General features: G+C 35.5%; 1 protein-coding gene and 1 long non-coding RNA gene across 2 annotated transcripts; one reads left to right on the top strand and one right to left on the bottom strand.

Moving 5' to 3' along the window:
* Positions 1 to 5,250: 5,250 nt before the first annotated feature.
* On the bottom strand, positions 5,251 to 7,908 carry LOC133807452 (uncharacterized). The gene is made up of 3 exons (XR_009879374.1): positions 7,684 to 7,908; positions 7,471 to 7,512; positions 5,251 to 5,381 (listed from the first exon to the last, which is right to left on the bottom strand). It is a non-coding gene; the product is annotated as an uncharacterized LOC133807452 (long non-coding RNA).
* On the top strand, positions 7,908 to 10,046 carry LOC133807444 (uncharacterized). Its single transcript, XM_062245785.1, has 3 exons — positions 7,908 to 8,630; positions 8,706 to 8,854; positions 9,591 to 10,046. Exons 1-3 carry the CDS (start codon positions 8,378 to 8,380, stop codon positions 9,741 to 9,743), a joined length of 555 nt encoding a protein of 184 aa, XP_062101769.1. The 5' UTR covers positions 7,908 to 8,377; the 3' UTR covers positions 9,744 to 10,046.
* The last annotated feature ends 1,387 nt before the right edge of the window (positions 10,047 to 11,433 follow it).

The following is an 11,433-nucleotide window of genomic DNA, read 5'->3' as shown; positions in this document are numbered from 1 at the left end:
GACGCATGATAGCCAAATAAATGAGACGACCCATCAATCGCCTATAGGATTCAGGCTCCGCAAGCAAGTCTCCCTTAGCATGCGCAAGTCTATGATTTTGCTCGATTGGAAAACCAGCTGGCTTGGCTCCTAGTAAGCCGACCTCAGATATAATATCAAGGGCATACTTGCATTGACATAAGAACAAACCGTGAGGACTTCGAGCAACCTCAATGCCCAAAAAATATTTCAGTACGCCGAGATCCTTCATATGAAAACAATTACTGAGATAGGTCTTAAAGACATGTAATGCAGTGGAATCGTTACTAGAAATGATCTAATCATCAACATAGACAAGCACATTAATCTGCACAGCACCCCTAGTATATGTGAAGAGAGAATAATCAGAATAAGATTGGAGAAAACCATAGCTTTTCAAAGCCGAAACCAGCTTTGCAAACCAACAACGAGGAGCCTGCCTCAAACCATACAAAGATTTCTGAAGCCTACACACTGTGCCAGGATCAGAAGTTTCAAAACCAGGAGGAAGTTTCATATACACCTCCTCGTGAAGGTCACCATGCAGAAAAGCATTGTGAACATCCATTTGATGAAGTTCCCAATTCTTTGATGCAGCAATGGACAAGAAAGCTCGAACAATTACCATTTTTGCTACTGGAGCAAAAGTCTCATTATAATCAATTCCTTCAATCTGATGATTGCCAAAGACAACTAACCGCGCCTTCAATCTCTCAATGGTACCATCAGAGTGGTACTTGATCTTGTAAACCCATTTACTACCAAGAGCCTTCTTTCCAGGGGAAAGAGAAGCCATAGTCCATGTACCATTATCTTCCAAAGCCTGAATCTCCGTTTGCATAGCACGGTGCCAACCTGCATCTTTCACAGCCTCCTTGAAAGACTGTGGCTCTACCCTGCCAATTACAGCTGCAAGAAAATTTTGGTGTTTCGCAGAAAATTTGTCACAATTTACATAATGTGCTATAGGAAAAGGCGTACCTGGGGAGGAGAGGAAGCGAGTGATGAGGGAGATGGACTTTTCTTAATCACTGTATGTATCACAAAATCCTTCAATTTAGAGGAAGGAATTTTAGTTCTCATACCTCTACCCATAGTAGAAGCATGAGAGTCAGCAGAAGGAGAGTCGTGCAAATCAGTATTAGACGGAATAGCCTCATCCACTGAGACAGAAGGCAATTGTGTTGGTGGTGGCATAGATGAACGGAGCTGACTAGTAGCCTCGGTTATTTTGCCTGGTGCCCCACCCTCATCCACAAAATTAAAATTTGGCAGAAAAGGTTCGGCATCCAAAGTTTCAAGAGAGATGGACATAGGAGGTTCATCATCCAAATAGGGAAAATTGTCTTCATAGAAATGAACATCCCTAGAGGCAAAAAATATCTTGTTGTCCAAATCATTTAACAACCAACCCTTTTTCCCAAAAGGATAACCAACAAAAACACACTTTCTACTGCGACTCGCAAACTTATCACCTTTTGCTTTTTGATTATGAGCAAAGCACAAACAACATTTAAAATATGTTGATGTTTTCTCTCCACTCGCCCATTTTGTTGAGGTGTGCCAACACAAGATGTGTGGAATAAAATGCCATTAGCCAAAAAATAGTATTTCATACAATTAAATTCAGTACCATTATCACTCCGCACTACCTTGATGTTCTATGAAAATTGGCGCTCAATCATAGAAATAAAGGACATAAAACATCTAAAAGCTTCTGTTTTATCAACCAATAAATAAACCCATACGGCACGAGAAAAATCATCAACTAAAGCCAAAACATAGTGTGCTCCACACGATGACGGAGTGTTATAAGGACCCCATAAATCAAAATGTATTAATTCAAAAATTCTTGATGCTTTGTCGGTACTCAAAGAAAAAGACTCTCTAGACTGCTTAGCACGATGACAAACTTCACCTGCTTTATTCAAATGTTCCTTACAACTACTGATAAAAGGAAGTGATTTATCGAAGATGATCCCGAAACCAATGTTGCTTGAATGCTTGGCACCCATTGAAGATAATAAAGTCCATCCCTTCTTTCACCGGTTCCAATCAGCTCCCTCGAATGTAGGTCCTGTATAGCACACATGTGAGATGAAAATTGGACAAAACATTTCATATCATCATTGAGTTGCGAAACCGAAAGTAAATTGCAATGTAATTTGGGAACATAAAGAACATTATTAAGATAAATTTTATTTGTTAGTTTCACATTGCCTTGCTTAGTGGCTACAACACTTTGTCCATCTGGAAGGCCCACAGGACAAGCACTCACATCTTGTATATTAGTCAAAAAAGAAATATTTCCCGTGACATGATTAGAAGCACCAGTATCAATTATCCAAGATGTATTATCAAACTCACCATTCAACCGATTTATTGAAGTTTGAGGATTACCAAATGCCGCAACCAACGCTTGCCACTGCGCGGCACTAAAACCAGGAAGAGGCTCATTTGCAGCAGAGGAAGATGATGCATTGATCGGACCATCAGTGGTTGGTGCAACCGTAGCATGTGCGCGAGCCCCCCCTCGACCCCGACTAGCAGCAGGTGAAGAACGAGAAGCTGGAGACTTTCCAATTGCGCTCTTAGTTTCTGATTTTGGCGGCGGACCATACCGCTCCTCCCACCAATCTGGGTAACCAATAACCAGAAAGCAACTATCAACATCGTGGCCGGAGCGTTGTGTAATGACCCAACTACTCTAGACTTTGGGCCATTAATGACTACTATACATAGACACTAATCTTTAATAAAACTCACAAGTGAAATAATCATAACTTCATTTAAAACTTATAAGACAAATGTTAAACTACATAAAATTTAAAGTAGGATATGGGATCCTATTGTTTTTAAAAGAAAAACATAACATAACTTTAAAATGGATTACAAACTAAAATGCGGAAAATACATATAAAGCATAATATTTAAAAGACTAAGAAGCGACTTCATCCTCGAACCGAACGCTCAATCCATCCATTTCCATTCTGCCTCAATACACAACCCCCAAGCTGCCGAGAACCTTTCCGCCACCATAGCTAATTTCCTGCACATATAAACATAAAGGAATGAGCCTAATGCCCAGCAAGGAAAAATCTAACACATAAATCATATACATAAAATTAATATCAACATATACTAACACATATCATAAACATATGTCACACATACTATAATGGCCATTAGTACTTGGGGCTCGTAAACTAAACAAGTCATATGCCCATTAGATTTGTGGGGCTTGCTGCCTAAGCAAGTCATATGCCCATAAATTTATTGGGGCTTGTTAGTTATACAAGTCATATGCCCAAGTCTACAACATACATAATATAACATATAACGTAACACATAAATAATAAGATAACATACAACATAACATATAAAATCATATCCTATTTTCCTTACCAAAAATACCGGGATATGAGAACAGGTTTGGGACACTCCTAAAAACCATAAAAGGAAGGTGAGTATACTAAATAAAAAGAGATGAAAATAATGAAAGAACTATACCATCAAAAGATACTTACCAAGAACCTTATGTTCAAGATCTTAGATTTCCTAACCAAGAATAAATAATAGAGTTAGGATTTTGAGTAGAAAATTATAAGAACTTAAGGAAACAATACAGAAATGAACTAGAATTTGGAATACCTTTAATGCTTCTATGACCGAATTACACCTCGAACCGAAAAATACTATGAACCTTACTTCCCGAGTGTTTATTTAGCTTATAAAGTTAAAGCTTATATTCCCAACCCAAGTGTTTAAGCACTCAAAAATAACCTAGCAGCTTGCAGACTCTGAACTTAGCTTGATGAATGAATAAATAGTTGGGTACTAGGTCCTATTTATAGAGTTCAAGAATGAAAAGATCTTCATTTAATTTGAATAAAATAATGGCTTTTTAATTGAAAAATATTTGAATTATCGTTCAGCAGAGGCTGAAGACTCGGTCAGAAAGATGCTGGACTTATCAAGAGGTTAAGGAATAACATGAGAACGATTTAAAAAACATTCAAAAATCCATCAAATGAGCCGATATATCGCCCCTAGTAGGCGATATATCGCCTGGGCTAATATGCCCGAGGCTCGTCGAGTTGGTCGTGCGAAGTTACGTGTTTTTCGTATCCCCGTATTGCGATATATCGCCCCCTATAGCTGCGATATATCAGCATACGCTGAATATTTAAACACGAAATTGCACATTTTCAACCTAATTTGAATTGAGTAAACAGCCTTGACTAAGTCCTCTAACGATTTCAAAACTGCTGACAAACCCTAGGATATTCAAATATTGATCTTAATAAACTTATTCCTCAAAAATATTTAATTATCATTAAACATACATATGACAAGTGTTACTATCTTATTGGATCTGTCTAAACCTTATAATATAATAAATATCACCATCAATATCAGTCATATTAATCAAACCTAAGGTTAAAATTAATTTTCCTAAACTATAGGTTAAACTTAGAAAATCTACAAGTGTTACTACGAGTGTCCAATTAAATCCCGGTCTGAACTAAAATCCACAGTCCTAAAAATACTACAATTATTACTATTGCTACTACTATCTAACTAGCTAAGTAAAGTTCTTGGACTCTACACGTTGGCAGTGAGAACAAACCAAGCCCGACTTGTCTACCTTCTCAATACCACGACCACGTCCACGACCATTTGTACGAACTGCGAACCCCACAATATCTTGTTTTTCATTCTTAGTACGAGCCATTCCACGCACCCTTCATCTTGAACAACTTGTTGAAATGCTCGATTAAGACTAGGCAAAGGATCTTGAGAAAGCAAAGTCGACCGAATCTGACTGTAATATTCGGAGTTCAATCCCATCAAGAATTGATGAAGTTGTTCTTCCTCTCGTCGTTTCTCGTGAGCCTTGCCAAGATTACATGTGCACTGACCGCAATGACAACGTAAAATAGGCTCATAATTACTCAGTTCATCCCAAAGTACCTTCAACTTACTGTAATACGTTGCAACCGACATCGATTGGGACTGTTCGCAGCAAGCAATATCAGATTTTCATTGTTGTATTCTTGGACCATTGACAACCGCAAACCGTTCGGTCAAATCATCCCATAAGAGTTTGGCGTTGTCGTAATTCGAAAGCATAGATCTTACCTCTGGATCAATGGTATTCATAAGCCATGAAACAAGCATACACTGTATACAAACCCAATCCTCCTTCGTGCATGGTGGCTTCATTTCCGTGATCGTACCGTCGAGAAAGCCGTACTTGCGCCGAGAGGACAAAGCCACACGGATAGCATGTGCCCAATCATCAAAGTTATCAACTCAGAGCCGCACCAGAGTGATGAAGTCTCCTAGACGATCCTGCAGTCCTAAATAAAACGGCGAATTAGCATCAATCTTCGCCTCTGTTTTCGTAATCGGCAATGATGGTGTGCCATCGTTGGTGGTCATTATTGTGATATTTTAGGTGTTGGCTCTTTGATACCATGATAATATTTGGGCAATTGTTGTTTCTCTCTTATATCTTCATAGAAGATATGTATATATATACACAATACATAGGAAACCAAAAAAACAAGAAACTAGAAATTAATTATGCCTTAAATAGAATATATTCATAGCCATGCAAATCAATCACGATAGTTAAGCACTTCGTAATATGTGCTATTATTATCATCACGACTTTCTTTGATTAATTATGTTATTTATTTTTTATTCAAAGTTATATCAGAGCAAAACAATTTATCATAGAAGACATATTTGAGAAATATCTAAATACAATATATAGATAATATTTTTATTTGAATAATAATAACACTAATAATATTATTATTAAATATGAGGCCAAAGAAAGGATGTATGATTCGAACCCAATACTTATACGTGCGAACTCAACAAAGAATCGGATAGATAACTTTATAACTGATTGCCATATATATCAACATAAAAAAATTATATAAAGTCAATATATAACCTAAATTTCCGAAAATATACGCGCAATAGGTTTGGATGCAAAGTGCAAACATTATAAATATACACCTCTCTCTAAAATAAAACAATAAAGGAGCCTTTATGAATAGTAACCGATTTTTTAAGTCATTTAGGGTCAACATCAGGCTAATTTTACTATATAAATATTAATAAATGAATTGGTATGACAGGCCAAGTATATAAATTAAAATATTCATTCAAATTATTAAAGTTAAATAAAATAAGGTAAATGGGAAAAGAGAAGGGAAAGGGATGTGGACCACGATTGAATTAAAGTTGAAACTAGACGATGATGAGGGTAAAGGAAAAGCCCTAGAATTGTGTGGAGACAATGTTTGGTGGTGGAAATATAATGCAATGGTCTTTGGCTCATATAAATATTATATATATATATATTCGCATATACATATTGCAAGTGTAACAACAAATTTGGTGCAATTTCATTATTATATGGAAATGGTAATGGTAATGGCTTTTCACTATATTTCTCCATCAATCAATTCCTACTTTGACCACTAACCCATCTCATCTCTTACCACAAAATCATTTTCTATATATACCATTATATGTAATATATAGCTCATTTAACCTATTTTGTTTAAAATAAAAATAGAAAATGAATGCACAAAGCTCATGCAAACTTGTTTTTTTATCGATAAGATAACCTTATCGCCCAAAAAGAATACATTAAAAATCAATTCCGACCAAATAGTCTTTTCTCTCTTTTTTTTTTTGGTAGAAAAACATTAATATATAAACAAATAAGCACGGGTGAAATTCAAATAAAAATCTCTTTTCTCTTCCTAATAATTTTGTGGTCTGTTATGGTACCTTTCCTGAACCATTTCAAAGATAGGCATAGAGCATGAATTGAGATTTGTAATATGTCAATTTCGATACAAAGTTCGGTCCAATAACATTATTAGTCATTAGACCATATATAACCAGCATTGATCAGTGATTACCATTAACCTATTATGTGAAATGTGAATGACGGAAAATGAAAACTGTATGCAATTATTACTATTATGAATTTATTATAACTTTTTGATGACCCATTTTTAAGAATAATCATAACTAATTGCGACTCATAATAATTTATTTTAACAGTTACTACACCAAAAAATAAATTATGAAAATTATTTCTATTTTCTTGAAATTTATACCTTTTCCTTTATATTTTATAAATTGTCCAGCAAATATTTTGACTTTTTCCTCAAATATATTTCCTTTCCTCTCCCTTTATTAATGCTCTTAATTCACTAATAATAATAACCTCGTGAATTATATATGTGCACATGCCAACTTTCCTTTATCATCAATTTAGCAAATAAATGAAATATATATTTTTTTGTAAATCACTTGTCAAATATGTACGAAAACAGAGAGAATTACTCTTATTATTATTTATTTAATATATATATAAAAAAAAGGATTTTTCAAGGGAAAGGAGAAGAAGGTCAATACCGCACAGCCTTTAGGTGGAATCTCCCGCCTTTCCGTCACGTCCTATATTCGAAAAGTGTCCTAGTCAGCATCAAAATCCAAACGAATAATATTTTTAAAATATCCATAAAAAAATATATATAGTAAATATCATTTAAAAACAAGTGTGCTCATTACTAATAATAATGCTTATTATTATTACGTATACAAATTACAACCACAACCACCACCAACCTTTGATTAAGTTGAACTGAATAAAAAGAAGAAGAAGAAGTGGAAGAGAGCTTCGTTCAAAAGCTTTAACACCATTTCATTCATGGTAGTACTATTAGTACTACCCACTGATAAATTTGATTTGCATTGATTCAGGTTTCAGATCCAGTACGTGGGTCCCCATAGTTTCTCCCCATATAGACGCACGCAACTCGCCTGGTTTGATTTCTCTGTTTGCAGACCTAACACGTCTCCACTCCATATTACGCTTCCCCTATATCCCATCACACTTTCTATTATAACTAATATATATATATAATCATTTTATCAAAAATCACACTTCTCATTGGTGTTAAATTCTGAGCTCTTCTCTTCTGATCTATCTCGGTATTCCCTTTTATTTATTTTCTAATCTATAATAGGGATTCTTGCCGTGCGTCGGTGAACGTGTAAGAGAATTAAAGTGAGAGCGACAGAGAGAAAGAAGTGTGGTCATTTAATGGGCCGAGGAGGACCTTCCCTAATTACCCTCCAACATTGGGATTCATCCCAAAAAGCCCATTACCATTAACGACGTCGTGTCCCTCCTCAACCTCCCATAATCGTCTCGTCTCGTCTCGTACATATATATTTATAAACCCATAACGGTTGTTTTAGTTTAGCGGAGAATCTTAGATCGGCCATTACTTTGTACAAATACTACTGTGAGAGAGACATGGGAAATTGTCAAGCAGCGGAGGCGGCGACGGTGTTGATTCATCATCCGGTAAACGGCAAGATCGATCGGATTTATTGGTCAGTGAGTGCTCAAGAAGTCATGACCTCCAACCCAGGCCATTACGTGGCTCTGGTCGTCACTTCGCCGACGTTGAAGTCCGAGAACGGTTCACCATTGAAGCAGCTCAAGCTTCTTCGACCCGACGATACCTTGTTGATCGGCCAGATTTATCGTTTAATCAGCTTCGAAGGTGATTTTTCATCAATCAAGCTTAATTATTATATATTCCAGAATTTTTTTCTCAAGTTTTTTATTTTTGGAACAGATGTGTTGAAAGAGTTTGCTGCTAAGAAGAGCGTGAAGCTGGGGAAGCTGTTGAAGGAGAGAGGAGGAGTTGGGCTTGGGCTTGGGCAGGAGACCAGGAAGAGAGACTCGATCGGTGGCCCGATTCCGAACAACTCGAACTCCGTTAAGGTAAAATTATTACGACGACAACTAACGCAAACTTTTTTTTTTCCATTTTTTTGGGGTACGTAGGTAGGTACTAGGTAGTAGATATTGCTTGTGGGGCAAATTCGTCATTTCGGTATGAAAATCTTTGTCTAATATGCTTTTTTTCCTTTTTAAATTGCTATTTGCTCGTACGCACAGATAGTGACTAGCTATTTTGCCATTTTTCTTAAACAGTATCATTAACATAGCTCACAAACCAAACGATTTAGATAGATACTTTACTTAAATAAACGTTTAATTCGTTTTTTTTTTTTGTATACATAAAATCAGGATACTGCTATTATTTCAATTTGTCTTCTGTAAATGGAATAATCTGAACTTAGTTTGAAGTTTGAGCCACGATTCTCGAGGCCGTGTCTTTTTTCGGAAAACACGGTTTTAGTTTGTCAAAAGTTCACTATTGTAATTTTTTTAAAAAAAATTATTAAAGGGGCAAAGAAAAATCAAAAGCTTTTGTTTGTAGTACTGACAAAGTTTTACACGAATATATTTGTAAAACCAAAAGAAAGAAAGAAAAATGGTAATATTGAAATTTGCAGGTTTTGTTTTTGTGTTTTTAACAAGTGTATGAATTCGCTTTAATCGAAGACTTTGGTATAAATAAACACGAGCAGTCATTGTCTCACGCAAGTGCGTGCATGTTTTTCATTGTGTTTTTTATCATGTATTAACCTTTTCTTTTTGGCTGTTGTATTAGTCGGAACCTGAGATTCATCGCATGGGAAGAAACGACGTCGTCGCGGGTAGTAGCAGCAATAGTAGCAGAGGAGTCGGGAGGCACTATGGAGTTGGTGGTGGGGGGCATTGGAGACCAGCTTTACAGAGCATTTCAGAGGTTATTGGAACTTGAGAATCATGTATGGTCGTCATGCACATTAAAATCCCTCCCTCCTCATCTGTCCCCCTTCGAACGACATCTCTCTCTTTGTCGTTCGTGTTCATGGAATCTCTCTGTAGACTCTTTCGTGAATAAAAACAAGCAATATAGCATCGTAGTTTCGTTTCTTTTTAGACACATGGATGTTATGAATGAATGATTAGTCATCTCCACTAACTAGCTTAGCCAGATCGTTTTCTATGTACTTAGATATGATAATGTAACTCAATTGGGTCACTACAATTACTACTATAAATATCATTTAATTAACTCTTCTACCTAATTGTAATTAACTCTTCTACAATGACTTGATTTCAACGTTATTATTCTCAATATTTTAGTAGGTTCAACTGATCAGGGTCGTATAAGAGAGAGGAACAAGGTTGTTGTTGAGGTTAGGTTGTGTGGTCCTTCCTTGCCATTTTAACTCTTCCTTGCCTAATTGTAATTAACTCTTCTACAATGACTTGATTTCAACGTTATTATTCTCAATATTTTAGTAGGTTCAACTGATCAGGGTCGTATAAGAGAGAGGAACAAGGTTGTTGTTGAGGTTAGGTTGTGGTCGTATATATCATTTTATATTTATATATATATATTTACATTTAGCTAGCGTGTCATGTCAGTTCATTATTAATGGAACTGAAAAGTATTACATCAGCTATAGCATAACAAGAAGTTTGTAAAAACCAACAACAAGTAATGACCTGTTGTGGTTAGAATTTAAAAGCATTACTTGGTGCACACACTATTGTTTAATCACTTCATTCAATGAATTTGTACTGTATTATTCACTACAAAATCCAAAAGTGGAAACTGATCATCTGAAAGATACCTCTATAATTTTCTTTCACTATTACAGTACCTGTGGTTTTGTTTGTGTATTAAACCGAAGCTTTCAATTATGGTGTGGTGTGTTCGGTTTTATGGTCAAGTAGTGGATTGTTCTGCTGGATATGGTGGGTTGTAATCTATCGAGACACTACAACAAGATCTATCCTATTATTTTCGGTGATTTGATGGCATTTATCAGTACAAAATTAAGACCCAATTTGAGGTTGCCACATCAGTACTCAACTTTTTTTTAATTGATATATTTTCAACTTGTTCATTAATCCAACAAAGAAAATTAGAAAACTGATGATTGTGGTAGAGAATTAACAAGTGGGATCTTTACAATATCCACGATAAGAACAGAGCATGCACAGTCCAAGGCCAATCAATTTTGGTTATATTGCATGTTTTTCAAGCTAGTGCTTTTCCCACTTAGTCTCATTTATTTCATACTGATATTACATGTGTTTGTCTCTGATTATGTTTTTTATTGGGTTTTTGTTATTGAATAATTGGCTAATGATTCTAATGTTACTTTATCTTCAGCTTCTGATGCACCTATATACGACCTAGCTAGCTACAAGCTTTAATCAAAAGACTCTTTTGTGCTTTTGCTTTTTTGTCAAAAAAATGTTTTAATTAATTAAACAAGATATTTTTATTTGCTGTGTCTTCTTTTTCTTTTATACGTTCTCAAAAAGGTTCTTTGCCTTTGCCTTATGCTGCATTACTCAATAATTTATTAATATGCAGTTACATATTGCCAAGCAACCGAATATATAATATTTTAGTACACATTATTATTATTATTATTTCCTTCCTATGTGGC

This window comes from Humulus lupulus, chromosome 1 (genome assembly GCF_963169125.1).
Source record: "Humulus lupulus chromosome 1, drHumLupu1.1, whole genome shotgun sequence".
NCBI lineage: Eukaryota > Viridiplantae > Streptophyta > Magnoliopsida > Rosales > Cannabaceae > Humulus > Humulus lupulus.
Note: the sequence above shows the minus strand (reverse complement) of the source record. Positions and strands in the feature narration are given on the sequence as shown.

Excerpts from the sequence above, each read along its gene's own strand:
- LOC133807444 (XM_062245785.1), top strand. The coding sequence starts at position 8,378 with ATGGGAAATTGTCAAGCAGCGGAGGCGGCGACGGTGTTGATTCATCAT. Across the intron at positions 8,631-8,705 it reads TCGTTTAATCAGCTTCGAAG|ATGTGTTGAAAGAGTTTGCT; the intron begins GTGATTTTTCAT and ends TTTTTGGAACAG. Across the intron at positions 8,855-9,590 it reads ACAACTCGAACTCCGTTAAG|TCGGAACCTGAGATTCATCG; the intron begins GTAAAATTATTA and ends CTGTTGTATTAG.